The sequence below is a fragment of the Oncorhynchus mykiss genome, chromosome 12 (genome assembly GCF_013265735.2).
Source record: "Oncorhynchus mykiss isolate Arlee chromosome 12, USDA_OmykA_1.1, whole genome shotgun sequence".
Classification (NCBI taxonomy): domain Eukaryota; kingdom Metazoa; phylum Chordata; class Actinopteri; order Salmoniformes; family Salmonidae; genus Oncorhynchus; species Oncorhynchus mykiss.
In genome coordinates, this window is record NC_048576.1 from 28,698,510 (window position 1) to 28,713,518 (window position 15,009).

Below are 15,009 nucleotides of genomic sequence, written 5' to 3' on the forward strand. Positions count from 1 at the left end.
CTGTGGAACCATAAGATGTTAGGATTGGAGAGAAGGAGTGTTCAAAGTGGAGTATATATACTTGTGATGGTGAGAACATGTTTTTGTCTGAATTACAACTGTAACAACCCTTTGGGAATAATTAAACTTGGTTAATTAAACTTGGCAATAGGCTCCAGTACACTCATTCTACCAATGACCGACGGTCCCACATTTAAAACAGGGATCTATCGCCCTACGCTTCTGTATTTTTTCGCTACTTTTCCTTCCCTGTTTCTTCGTCTTACTTGGGCCGTTAAAACCACTGTTATTGACTTTCACTGTAGCCGTATTAACTACTCGCACAGCTGCGAAGTGAGCGGAATTAGATTCTACTCTCAAGGCTGGCTGTACTATTTCATCCCAATGAGAATATTGGTCCACCTCCCCCGCAATAGCCGTTTTGATAACAGGTTTCAAACCTGCCATCTAAGCAGAGATACAAATATTTATATAAAAAGGTACTCATATACCCAGCCCTTTCGATGCTGAGTACATCTTCACATTTTTTGTTCCATCGGTTTTGCTTTTCTGTTGATAGAACGCTGAAATCAAAACGCTAGTGTATTGAGATTGATTTCTTTTGTCATTGTGTCAACTCACAACAGCATCTCTGAATTCTTTATTAGATTGGAATTTTCTGTCAGCAGAGATGCGGACCAATTTTATCCAGTTTGCTCAATTATTCCCATATTCAAACATAATTGGTACAATGCTTGTGCGCTTTTTTAGCGCCTCTATGGCTTTACTATAGTTTTCCTCTTCTATTCCCCCTTTTACAAGAGTTTCAGAAAACACGGGTGCCATCTCAATAGTGGCTACTTCTGCGCCTCTCTCGACGGTGTTTAGATTTCCTAATTCACTACTCTAACAATTTTCCAAGGTAGTGATACCCACTTTCCCTGAGAGTAGGTATGGTATTTATACCTATTAATTGGTCACGGCAACTGATACCCTGTATTAAAACCAATACTGAAGCGTCTGCCAACTTACTACTGGACAATACGGTATAAATATCATCGTTAACGACACACAACCAAAATGATTCAGTTGTCTTCCTATTTCCACATAATCTGTCACGGTTCCCCGCCCCAGTAGGGCATAAACCAACCTCTCTCCTTATTGATACTGCTAATACACTCAAATCATGTTCAAACAACATTTGAATATCTTTTTGCTTCTCTAACCATGGATGGGGCTCTCCTCCAGAACTTGTAGGCAACCTTTTATCACCATCCACATTCCCACTCACAATGTTTTATCTTTAAACACAGATATTTCCACCGTATGCATTTCCTTCCTTTGTCCTTCTACATGGACTACTTCTCTACAACCTTTTGTATTAGTACACAAGCATGACAATGTATCCATACACACACTCCACTGCCTCCTGGCCACCGTGGCTACACTTACAGATCTCGCAAGGGAACACCCCCACTATAGACCTATCCTACACAGAACCTACCCTACACTGTAAGTTAGCTATTGATCTAGGGACCTATCCTAACGGAACCTACCTTAAACTATATATTTATATCCTATTAGGCGGAGTCTCCTCTTTGCACATCTAGACAGCCAATACATCTTTGTTGCTAGGCAGGAATTTAGGTGGTGTGTGTAATAAAAACTCACTTCATCTGACCTGGGCCCAAATTCCTCACTAATCCACAGCTATCCAACCAGGTAATTGCCTTTCCATCACTCATTAACTTTCCAGACCCCTAGTTTTAATCCACCCTCCATTGACCCCACCATATACATGTAATCATTAACTTCTAGTATAGCAAGTATTTCAAGCTAGAATCCAATATGCAGCATTTATTAAGAACCTGTGAGTATGACCTTTCAAGAAGCACTTAGTTACAGCTTTCATTTTAAAACCCTAACTAAACCATTAAATGCACATTGTCAATCCTGATTATCCATTTTCTGAGTGAGCAGTCTGCAAAGTGATGTTATCGCAGAAATCACCACAATATACACATAAGCAGATAACAGGGCCAAAATTCTAACATACATTCATATAGCTACCCTCTAACACTATCCCTCCTCCCTATATATGATGCACAGCATAACTCTAGCTAGACTTGTCTAGACTAGTCCATATCATAAAGATTTCCACCACTACTCCCTCATCTTTGCTGTAGGAGTGAGGGATGGTATACAGTACACAGATCAGTCTTCATGCTTATGGTTAACAATATTTAACTAAGTCAAGATGACCACTCATTGCAACAATTCAATGTATTAGATGATTAACTGGTCTTTGCAGTCAAAAAGCCCTCAAGCTATAACCTAATCAATTAGGAATGAGACAGAACTCGGTGTAAGCCTATAAGTATATGGTAAACTGTAAACTATACACACAACCTACAAGACAGAAAATAATATGCAGTTAACTTGCTAATAAAAGGAACTTGACAGCTTAAAAACACAACATACTGATCAGATGGAATGTCATACATAACTAACAATACACCCACCCATGCCCACATTGATTCATTCACACCTATTTGGTCAAAATGTGTCCATTCAGTAACTATTTTCTCAACTCCGAGACAATTCTGACCTCAAACCCTATTTGGATTATGTCAAGTAGAAATAAACATACATTTGTTTAAATAGCCTGCCTTTCTGGAATAAATCTGCACCCTGCTTTAACAACGGAGGAATTAATTGAGCTATTACTTTTAGTGTGTTGCTTGTTTTATCCTATTAATCAATTAGTGTACTTATCACTTAGAATAAATGTAATACCTACATACAGTAAGCTAATATATTTCATACTCATTTGATGATAATATGTTACAGTACTCTTGACCCTGGCAGCAGAGGTCAGTAGAGTGTAGTATGGCTGTAGCAAGGTGGTTGGAAACAAAGGCAGCTCTGTTTGGTGCAGCAGAAGGTTCTGACCATAGAGATATAAATTAAATGTTCTTATTCTCATTCTACAGTTCTGACTCTATATGACCTCAGCTGTTGAGGTGGAGCAGCCAAAGGCCAATATGCGGTTTCTACAGACACTTGTTGGTTGTTTTGCTTCCTATAGGAGTTGGGCCTCTGTCCTCAGCCGTCCACTATAAGCTTCCGGACACCATCCCCCTGGGTTTTGTCTGTCTGCTTGTCAGACAAAGGTCTGAACTGGAGTGATGGAGCGGGTGGGAGAGCCCGCCCTCTCAGAGGATGAGGAGGCAGAGCGATTGGTCACCTCTCGCTGCAGCTCCTCCACCCTCTTCTGAAGCTCCGCCCGCTTTGCCAGCAGCTCCTTGTAGCGCTGGTGAACAGGCTCCTGGGAATAAGGTAGACAAACGGTAATGGTCAACACTAGAACATAACTATGCTATAACAAGCATACAAACAGCCATTTATATGAATGGAAATGTACATTTACCAGTGGAGGCTGCTGAGGGGAGGAAGGATCATAATAATGGCTGGAATGGAACAAATGGCATCAAACACAAGGAAACCAAGTGTTTGATGTATTTGATACCATTCCGCTCGAGCCATTACTACGAGCCCGTCCTCCCCAATTAAGGTGCCACCAACCTCCTGTGACATTTACTCATACTAATTATACCAGAAAGCATAAATATTACTACCATTAACTTCATTACTCCTGCTATAAAAGTGAGGTAGTTTTCCCAGACCTGTGGCCTCATGCGAGGGTTCCAGCGGATGTAGTATCCCACCCAGAGCTCCAGGTGGCGCATGCTGACCACTGGGAACAGCACATGGTTGGAATAGTTGACATACAGAGGGTTGGTGAACTCCTCTGGCTGGCTGTTGATGTAGGCCCACAGGGAAACTGTCTTCTTGGGCAGCTCCTGCAGAACAATACAATGTATGACATGTGGGTGTTAACATAAGCAAATCAAATATATCCCTTAGCATATTCGTTTTAGCAATGTTAAACAACTGTGTATGAAATGTTATCCATGACAGACCATATTTAATTTAGTTTCACATTTCTGCATTGCACTCCATGCGTTTGCCGTCAATCTAACGCCATTGTTGGCACTCACCTCCTTCACCCTCTGCTGTTCACTATTACACATGAACGTCCCAAACAGGCAGCTGTACAGGTGGTCCAGGATGGTGATCAGGAAGTATTCGTTGAACTCAAAGGCTGCAGGAAACTTAAGACGACAACAACAGTTAATTTACAATCCAAGGGGACGTTTGTTAAACATGACCCGTGTACTTTTTACTAGGGCCCAGAGCTTTTCCTGGTCAGGTCATATGGTTAGGAAAAACTCAGGGCCCTAACCCATCAGCACCAAACAGTGATGTCACTCACCTGGCGGGTCATCTGCCACACGCAGTCTATGAACTGCAGGAAGACAGGCGAGCGGTCTGCGTCTGTGTGGTTCTTATCCCCATGACCGATCCTCTGGAAGGAGAAGAACAGGGAGTCATGTGACCATAATGGCTGAACAAAACACAAGAAACAGGAAAGGGTGAAGTTGTGCCATGGGACATGGTTGACCCATGTGACCCGAGTCAGGAAATGATGTAGCCATCCAGAGTTTCAAACCATTTCAACTTCTCTTACCACATTAGAATGTCCAAAGCATTTCCAAAATGTGGCCCAAGTATTGAGACTTGGTATAAGGAACACAACACTGTTAGAGGGAGCAAAGGCTTATTTACCAGCTGGAAGCGGTGGCCGAAGCTCAGCCACTCTTTCTCCAGCAGCACCTGGAAGCCGCGGATGGTGCGGTAGTGTCCGTCCAGCATCACCATGGCCAGGGAGGTGAGCTGGGCAGTACGGTCCCACCCATCACTGCAGTGAACCACCACTGACGTCTTCCCTGACTCCACCTTGTCTGCAATACGCAGCGCCCCAGCCAGGATCAGCTACGCAGGGCACAGACAGACAGGTTAACATGGGCTGGAACAGCATCCAAGACACACCTTCTCCCCATTTTCTGCTTCCACTCTCTAACTCTTTATGTACAAAACAAATAATCTCAACCTTGATTTATTTTCTCTCCCCTCACCTTGATGTGTTCCAGCCAATGAGTGGACTCGAGGTTGGAGAACCAATGGGACTCCTCGATGTTGGGATAGACTACCTCCTTCAGCTTGCGCAGTGACTCCCTCATCACGTGGATGTTGTGGATGTCCAAGAACACCAATTCTGCATTCTGATAGGCATCCTCACTCTCATAACCACCCCCTTTCATCTGAGGACAACACAGAGAATGTAGTCATCTCTTGTAATTTAATAATGTTACAGATTTTTTTTATTTATGCTTCAGAGTGGCGATGCTGTTAAGCAGCTGGTGAAGATACTGCGAGACACTGGGGCAGCCCAGTCCTTCATTTTGTTTTGCCTTTGTCTGACACTTCAACTACTGCCTATAGTGTGTAGCACAAGGCATGGAGATGGGTTGCATGGAAGCTCCTTTGTATAATGTGGAACTCGAGTCAGATCTTATTTATGGATCCGCTGTCGGTGTGAGGTCTAGACTACCGGTGAAGGGGGTCTCATTAATTTTGGGAAACGATTTGGCTGGAGAAGGTTGTGCTAAATCCTGTAATTTGTAAGGAACCCAGAGTAGAGGAACCTGATGGGTTATCAGAAAAGTACACCTGATGCCCTTCCACTGAGAAAAATCACGAGAGGAACGTTACTATGGATATTACAGGAGTTTCCAATTGAAAATCAGACATGTCGGTGGTAAGGACAACTTGGTTGCCGTTTGTCTTTCAAGGGTGGGCAGTTAATAAGTTTTGTATTTAGCCAGTGTGTTGCCCTGGCTCACAATTTGTTTGACTGAACGTTTTGCTGTTTTGGAGAGGAGTATTGTTTTGGTTGGGTTCATTCCAGTACGATGAGAGTATAAGAAACATACTTTATTTTACATGTTTCTCAAAACTTCTGTGTTTTAGTCAACTATATAACAAATAATAACAATCAGGGGGGGGGGGGGGGGTTGTCTTGTATTTAATTGTTGACAGTAGACGCCGTGTTAATATTGGAAAAGGCGATGCATAAGTAGCAACGCATTTAAGTGATATTAAAGTTGTTTTCTTTTGGTGGTGAACAAACTTGTCCAACAAAAATATAGGATATATTTGTTGTCATAAGAAAGAAGGTGTTTGGTTTTTCCATTTATGTTTTGAGGTTGGACTTTTTGCCATGTATAGCATGTTAGTACGTAGGGTGCGCCGATTGGCGTCATCTATTTAGTCAGTATGTGTTACACATGTGCTGGTTGCCATCTTGTTAGTGGGAAGGTGTTTCACCTGTGCTGGCCCAGATGCTATTTAAGTGGCTGGCCCAGATGCTATTTAAGTGGCTGGCCCAGATGCTATTTAAGTGGCTGGCCCAGTGTTCCAGTTGTCTTGAGAGATGTGGAGGATCAACACCTTTAGTTGGTGCACGCTATTTGATTTCTAGAAAAAAAAAAAACATTCCTTTGTCTGATCTTCCCTCTTCTCGTTTCACCTATATTTTTGCTTTGCTTCCTGTCTAACTTTGGTGTGGGTTTTAATTTCGTTTCCCTGTTCTTGGGCAAATTTAGTGGGCGCTCATTGTGGATGTCTTTAGTTCCAGTTGTTGTTGCTCGTCAACTTTCAGTGGACAACGCCATGAGTGTCTTTCAGATCCCCTCTTAAAACACCACCTGTTTTGTTTGTTTTCAGTGACTTTATTTAATTATTTTGGTTTTCTTGCTGGAGAATGTTCCCATACAGTGGGGCAAAAAAGTATTTAGTCAGCCACCAATTATGCAAGTTCTCCCACTTAAAAATATGAGAGAGGCCTGTACTTTTCATCATAGGTACACTTCAACTATGACAGACAAAATGAGAAAAAAAAATCCAGAAAATCACATTGTAGGATTTTAATGAATTTATTTGCAAATTATGGTGGAAAATAAGTATTTGGTCACCTAAAAACAAGCAAGATTTCTGGCTCTCACAGACCTGTAACTTCTTCTTTAAGAGGCTCCTCTGTCCTCCACTTTTTTTTTTTTCACAAGTTTGAACTTGTTATCAGTATAAAAGACACCTGTCCACAACCTCAAACAGTCACACTCCAAACTCCACTTTGGCCAAGACCAAACAGCTGTCAAAGGACACCAGAAACAAAATTGTAGACCTGCACCAGGCTGGGAAGACTGAAGCAGCTTGGTTTGAAGAAATCAACTGTGGGAGCAATTATTAGGAAATGGAAGACATACAAGACCACTGATAATCTCCCTCGATCTGGGGCTCCACGCAAGATCTCACCCCGTGGGGTCAAAATGATCACAAGAACGGTGAGCAAAAATCCCAGAACCACACAGGGGGACCTAGTGAATGACCTGCAGAGAGCTGGGACCAAAGTAACGAAGCCTACCATCAGTAACACACTACGCCACCAGGGACTCAAATCCTGCAGTGCCAGAAGTGTCCCCCTGCTTAAGCCAGTACATGTCCAGGCCCATCTGAAGTTTGCTAGAGAGCATTTGGATGATCCAGAAGAAGATGGGAGAATGTCATATGGTCAGATGAAACCAAAATATAACTTTTTGGTAAAAACTCAACTCGTCGTGTTTGGAGGACAAAGAATGCTGAGTTGCTTCCAAACAACACCATACCTACTGTGAAGCATGGGGGTGGAAACATCATGCTTTGGGGCTGTTTTTCTGCAAAGGGACCAGGACGTCTGATCCGTGTAAAGGAAAGAATGAATGGGGCCATGTATCGTGAGATTTAGAGTGAAAACCTCCTTCCATCAGCAAGGGCATTGAAGATGAAACATGGCTGGGTCTTTCAGCATGACAATGATCCCAAACACACCGCCCGGGCAACAAAGGAGTGGCTTCGTAAGAAGCATTTCAAGGTCCTGGAGTGGCCTAGCCAGTCTCCAGATCTCAACCCCATAGAAAATCTTTGGAGGGAGTTGAAAGTCGGTGTTGCCCAGCAACAGCCCCAAAACATCACTGCTCTAGAGGAGATCTGCATGGAGGAATGGGTCAAAATACCAGCAACAGTGTGTGAAAACCTTGTGAAGACTTACAGAAAACGTTTGACCTCTGTCATTGCCAACAAAGGGTATATAACAAAGTATTGAGATAAACTTTTGTTATTGACCAAATACTTATTTTCCACCATAGTTTGCAAATAAATTCATTAAAAATCCTACACTGTGATTTTCTGGATTTTTTTCCCTCATTTTGTTTGTCATAGTTGAAGTGTACCTATGATGAAAATTACAGGCCTCTCTCATCTTCTTAAGTGGGAGAACTTGCACAATTGGTGGCTGACTAAATACTTTTTTGCCCCACTGTATAACCTGAACGATAGTGAATAGTTTTCATACTTACAGAAGATCTGTGAGAGGAGATCAACATCAATTCCACAGCAAATAACGCTATCGGTTGAGCATTGAACTGTATTGGCATTGAGTATGTGAAACGCACTTTGCACTCAAATATTATTATTAACAATAACATACCTTGTTGGCAGCAGCATTGACGCTAGGCCTGGCATCGAAGATGAAGAGCTTGTGGGACTGAGCGTTGGCATCCATGATGGTTTGGAGGTACTTCTCATCATCTTTGCTGCGCTTGCCGTTGACCCCGACCATGGGCTGACTACAGCGGATCACTGTGGCCTGGCTCTCTGGGTGAATCCATGACAGCACCTGCACCGCACACAGCAGAGGCATTGGCATGGACAGGACCACAACACTGGACCACAAGTACTACATCAAGGTACTACTATGGAGGTACCGCAGACAGTGTAAAGTGTAAATATTAAACTCACAGGTATCCTGCCCTTGGCTCTGAAGGCAGCCACTCTCTTCAACTCCTCATCTGGGATGTTAACAGGCACCACCAGGGTTGATGGGTAAGTGTCACACAGCTCGTAGTGATCATTCACTTTAGTTATCCTCCAGCTCTCGTTGGGTAAGCCCTACACACACCCCACCACAAGTGTATAAACAGCTTATAACCAGAGGCCAGATTCTCAGAATATTTCAAATACCTGTCTTTTGTATTCCGCTTGAGCATCATACACTTTCCAGACATTTTCAGGATAGACCTGCCCATACTCAAAGGCAAAGATTGTCTGTGGATGATAGATTAAAAAATAGTCAAGTCAGTTGGGTCTGTACATACAGCACACAGGTAACAGACCAGGGGTAGCAGAGACCTAGTGACTCACTCACCAGACCATTAGAAACAGGAAAGGCAAATTTCATCAGGATTTCGAAAATGGACTTCCTGAGTGAATCCTCCATCTGCTTGTGTGCAAACCGCAGATTACGGATATCCTGAGGAGACCGGTCACTGTAACCACTGTCATTTACACTCAGAGAAAAAAGTACACTAGTGCAGTGATTGGAGTCACATTTAAACATATTTATCTGAATCAATCATGGTAATTTCATCAGGGCACAAGAGTATAATAAAAATGCTTGTTCTCTTTGAGAGCGTCATAGATGATGTATTAGGACAAACATCAGGTAAGGGATGTTCCAGGCATTTCTGTGGTGGTCACTGCTCACCTTGCAGACAAGCCCGTAGGAGACCTCACCACGGCTAGATGCCCCTCCTATCTTCTCCACCCGGCTCACTACCCCCAGGGGCAAGTCCAGCACAAACGCTGGTTCCTAGGAGACATAAAGGAAATAATAAAAACAATGATTTGACATCCTGAAGGGTGGAATGGAGACAGATGGAAAGCTATTATGACTGTTATATCAGTATAACAAAAGCCTACATACCCTGTCCATGCATTTGAAAAACAACCTGTAGTTGGTGACAGTCAATGTCCCCCTCAGTGCACCGATGTAAGGACAGATGTAGGTGACATCTTTGGCTGTTAGAAGGTTTAAGCAGGTCATTACATTAAACTCAAAATAACCGATAGATGGCCACAAAAGGGGGGTGACATACCCATGTCTTGCACGCTTTCCTTTGGTAGTAACTGTGGTTCTTCTTTTGAATCCCTGAGCACCTGTATATAAAACAAGATTCCATTGATAGGTAAAACATACAGAGTAGAAGTAGATTATATTAATTAAAATGGCAACACAAATCTTTAAGGGAAGTGGGATTGAAGAATATACCTTGGCAACCGCTTTAGGTCTACCCTGAAATCAATAGAATAAAAGCAAGAGGGACAAAGGCAGACATGTTTTAGATGTTACTGCTACATTAGTAGACCTAAATCTACGTAAAGTGTAGGTGAAGAGCCATGTACCAACCCGTAGCTCTGGGGAAAAGTCTGTTGAGATGGACACATTGTCAGAAGACATTGCAAAGGTGGGCTTGGCAGCGTGAGCGGACCGGTCAGAACGAGAGGTGGAGGTACTGTGATGAGAATAGCAGAATACATGTTCTATATCTTAGGATACTGAGCAAAAATATCATACCTAGCCCAGGGGACTGGATAATATATCACTGTCTGTTAGACCCTGTTTTTCAGTCCCCTGGGCTACTTACGTTTGCCCCCAGACTAGATGGCTGTGGAATCTGCCATCGTGTCTAGCTAACTACACTGAACAAAAATATAAACGCAACATATAAAATGGTGGTCCCATGTTTCATGAGCTGACATAAAAGATCCCAGAAATGTTCCACATGCACAACTTATTTAGCACAAATTTGTTTACATCCCTGTTAGTGAGCATTTCTCCTTTGCCAAGATAATCCATTCACCTGAAAAGGTGTGGCAAAGCAAGAAGCTGATTAAACAGCATGATCGGTGCACCGTATGCTGCGAACAATAAAAAGCCACTCAAATGTGTAGTTATCACAACTCAACACCACAGATGTCTCAATTGGCATGCTGACTGCAGGAATGTCCACCAGAGCTGTTGTGAGAATTGAATGTTCATTGCTCTACCATAAGCCACCTCAAATGTAATTTTAGAGAATTTGGCAGTATGTCCAACCGGCCTCAACCACAGATCACGCGTAACCACATCAGCACAGGACCACCACATGCAGTTCGGCATCGTAACCGACTTCAGTTGGCAAATGCTCACCTTCAATGGCCACTGGCACGCTGGAGGAGAGGTGCGCTCTTCATGGATGAATCCCGGTTTCAACTGTACCGAGCAGTTTGCTGATGTCAACATTGTGAACAGAGTGCCCCATGGTGGCGGTGGGGTTTTGGTTTGGGCAGGCATAAGCTACGGACAACAAACACAATTGCATTTTATCGATGGCAATTTGAATGCAGAGATACCGTGAAGAGATCCTGAGGCCCATTGTCGTGCCATTAATCCGCCACCTTCACCTCATGTTTCAGCATGATAATGCACTGCCCCATGTCGCAAGGATCTGAATACAATTATTGGAAGCTGAAAATGTCCCAGTTCTTCCATGGCCTGCATACTCACCAGACATTTCACCCATTGAGCTTGTTTGGGATGCTCTGGATCAACGCCCACGACAGCGTGTTCCAGTTCCAGCAACTTTGCACAGCCATTGAAGAGTGGGACAACATTCCACAGGCCATAATCAACAGCCTGATCAATTCTGCGAAGGAGATGTCACGCTGCATGAGGCACATGGTCACACCAGATACTGCCTGGTTTTCTGATCCACGCCCCTACCTTTTAAGGTATCTGTGAACAACAGATGCATATCTGTATTCCCAGGCATGTGAAATCCATAGATTAGGGCCTAATTAATTTATTTCAATTGACTGATTTTTTTATATGAACTGTAAAATCTTTGAAATTGTTGCATTTTATATTTTTGTTCAGAGTAGTTAGTACTACAAGTAGAAAAGTATACTTTCCAGTGGTGGAAAAAAGTACAGAATTGTTATACTTGAGAAAAAGTAAAGATACTTGAGTAATTTTCTATTAAAAAAGGTAAAAGTGAGTCACCCAGTAAAATACTACTTGAGTAAGTCCAAGTATTTGGTTTTAAACATACTTAAGATATCAAAAGTAAATAATTGCTAAAATATACTTAAGTATTGTAAGTAAAAAGTAAATCACTTCAAATTCCCTATATTAAAAAAAAGATGGCACCATTTTATTTTTTTTACAGATCGCCAGGAGCACACTCCAACAATTTACAAACTTAGCATTTGTGTTTAGTGAGTCCGCCAGATCAGATGCAATAGGATTTGACCAGGGATGTTCTTGATAATGCGTGATTGAACCATTTCTGTCCTGCTAGCCATTCAAAATGTAACAAGTACTTTTGGGTGTCAGAGAAAATGTATGGAATAAAAAGTATATTGTTTTCTTTAGGAATGTAGTAAAGTAAAAGTTGTCAAATATAAATAGTAAAGTACAGATACCCCCAAAAACAACTTAAGTAAAACTACTTTAAAGTACTACTTAAGTAGGGGAGAGCGAGGTAAATTGTCACTGTTCATACAGTGGGCGGCAGGGTAGCCTAGTGGTTAGAGCGTTGGACTAGTAACCGAAAGGTTTCATATTCAAATCCCGAGCTGACAAGGTACAAATCTGTCATTCTGCCCCTGAACAGGCAGTTAACCCACTGTTCCTAGGCTGTCATTGAAAATAAGAATTTGTTCTTAACTGACTTGCTAGTTAAATAAAGGTAAAAATAATAAATACCTCCAACACTAGAGGCGCTCAAATCAAATAGCTACTTTGTGTGACCATGTTCTATGTTGAACTTCCTGTTCATGAGTCTCATCCGTCCATTGATGGACTCAACTATGCCAAAGAAAATGGCATAAATATGCTGTCATTCCCACCCCATTGCTCTCATCGGCTTCAACCCTTAGACAGGTATGTCTATGGGCCGCTAAAGAGGCACATCAACACCACGTGTGATGCCTGGATGAGGAACAATCCCGGGAAGACATTGCCACAATCCCAGGAATGTCATAAATTGACAATCTCCTATCCTCTGGCTGCAACCCCCTTGAACATTCAGACTGGCTTTAGGGTGGCTGGAGTACAACAGGGATGTATTTCTGGAAACTGAGTTTGTTGACATCCTACGTTACAGATCGCCCCATTCAGGACCAGGCCCCAGCACCATTCCAGCCCTGCCCAGTTCTTATGCTAGCACCAGCAATGCCATTGCTGACAGCGGACTACCAACTCCAGAAGACCTCTGGCCTTATCCAAAAGCTGGCCCCTGAAAACCAGCTTGCAAAGGAAGAAACAGCACAAAACAGCAATTCTAACTGACACACCAGTGAAGCAGGCACTAGAAATGGAAAAGAATAAGTCACAATCTAGCAAAAGTCTGTTTCTGAAGGGAAGCAAGGAGGGGGAGGAGTCAATCTGGATCTGCAAAAAACAAGGCATCTCAAAAAAGAAATCATAGAAGAGTCATCATCAGATGAAGAGGAGTGCTTCTGCCTCGTCTGTGTGGAGCCATTTTCAAACAGCTTTCTAAAGGAGACTTGGGTGAAGAGTGTGAGATGCAGCAAATGGGCCCATGATGCTTGCACCTCAGGCCAGGCAATTTGTGTGTTAGAACTGACTCTGAAAATGAGTCTGATTAATCTGATATGGATGTATGTCCTATAGACTGTTACAAAACGGTGCATTAGTGGCACCACTTCTGTTAAGACTTTGGACATTTAAGCAAGTTATCTGCAGCATTCCATTCCAACAATTACCATGGAAAGGCCTCCCGGGTGGCGCAGTGGCTTGCTAGTGCCATCAGAGTCCCTGGGTTCGCCCAGGCTCTGTCGCAACCGGCCGCGACCGGGAGGTCCGTGGGGCGACGCACAATTGGCCTAGCGTCGTCCGGGTTAGGGAGGGCTTGGTCGGTAGGGATGTCCTTGTCTCATCGCGCACCAGCGACTCCTGTGGCAGGCCGGGCGCAGTGCACGCTAACCAAGGTTGCCAGGTGCACGGTGTAGCCTCCGACACATTGGTGCGGCTGGCTTCCGGGTTGGATGCGCGCTGTGTCAACCTTCGTCTCTCCCGACCCATACGGGAGTTGTAGCGATGAGACAAGATAGTAGCTACTACAACAATTGGATACCACGAAATTGGGGAGAAAAAGGGGTAAAAAAAAAAAACTATTACCGTGGATCTATGCGCATGCCAGAGAACTTTCGATTTGTAAAGTGGTCGTGCCACTTAATCTGTGTTCTGCCAGCATTGTTTTGATTCTCAAGGCATGATTTTGCCAGATTCTCAAGGCATGATTGTTTTTATTTTGAATTATTTAATGAAGTTGAATTTGGTTTTGAATTTGAAATTAAAATCAATATTCACAAATAATGAGTTGTGTTCTTATTTGTTAATAATCCAATATGACAATTTACCCGCTGATGGGGCAAATTGTCACAAGTGCACACTTTCTATTTAACGGTCTACAACTCCGTACTGAAATAAGATATGAAGATGTAATGAATAAAAAATATGTGCCCAAGACTTTCTCCTTTCATTTCGTATGACATTTATACCATTGTGCCCAGTAAATGTTAGAAAGTGTGACAACATACTTCGCTCTCCCCTACTTTACATACCTCGCTCTCCCCCACCACTACTGCTTTTTTTGGGCAAACTGTTAAAATTACATTTTTGAGCTGTCTCCGATTGCTACTTTTGTAACCCTAATCCCAGTAAGGTTCAGCTAATACTTCAACATCTTTCATTGAATTACAGTCGTATAATGACATACAGTATATTCCCTATAGAGAATGTTTCGACGCATTTTAGATAGCGATAGGTAGCATAGTCAGATATACAAGCGCCTGTCAATCGACTACACAGGAAGCAAGTTGAGCGAGCCCCACCTGGACAGTGAATCAACACTCGGCTGCCTTGATGAGGAACGCTTCGAGCCTAGACTGTCGATGCTCCCGGTGTTCTCCATGGTAAATCTTGGTCAAATGTAAGTATATTAATTATCAGGTTGAGGCGAGAGGGCAGATATCTACATGCAACTGTTTTGATTCCGTCCTTGGTGAAAAGTAAATCAAAGGTACAGACAGGAAGCTACCATCTTTTCCCAGAGTTCCCTGACCCTGTCCATAATAACGGGAGTGGTTTGTTTTACTTCTCGTTTGTATGGAGCTATTTTTTAA

General features: G+C 42.8%; 1 protein-coding gene across 5 annotated transcripts; it reads right to left on the minus strand.

Moving 5' to 3' along the window:
* Positions 1 to 1,821: 1,821 nt before the first annotated feature.
* LOC110537355 (myotubularin-related protein 2) lies at positions 1,822 to 14,990 on the minus strand. Of its 5 annotated transcripts, none has more exons than XM_021623320.2 (16): positions 14,719 to 14,990; positions 10,226 to 10,331; positions 10,088 to 10,111; positions 9,915 to 9,975; positions 9,743 to 9,837; positions 9,524 to 9,628; positions 9,185 to 9,289; positions 9,001 to 9,084; positions 8,779 to 8,928; positions 8,468 to 8,656; positions 5,019 to 5,204; positions 4,669 to 4,875; positions 4,316 to 4,408; positions 4,041 to 4,154; positions 3,666 to 3,842; positions 1,822 to 3,307 (listed from the first exon to the last, which is right to left on the minus strand). In XM_021623320.2, the coding sequence occupies exons 1-16, from the start codon at positions 14,796 to 14,798 to the stop codon at positions 3,143 to 3,145; spliced, it is 1,941 nt and encodes a 646-aa protein (XP_021478995.2). In that variant the 5' UTR covers positions 14,799 to 14,990; the 3' UTR covers positions 1,822 to 3,142. The 5 variants fall into 5 exon arrangements, with proteins under 5 accessions (XP_021478995.2, XP_021478997.2, XP_021478996.2 ...); XM_021623322.2 differs by lacking the exon at positions 14,719 to 14,990 and adding an exon at positions 11,009 to 11,071; XM_021623321.2 differs by lacking the exon at positions 10,088 to 10,111.
* Positions 14,991 to 15,009: the final 19 nt, after the last annotated feature.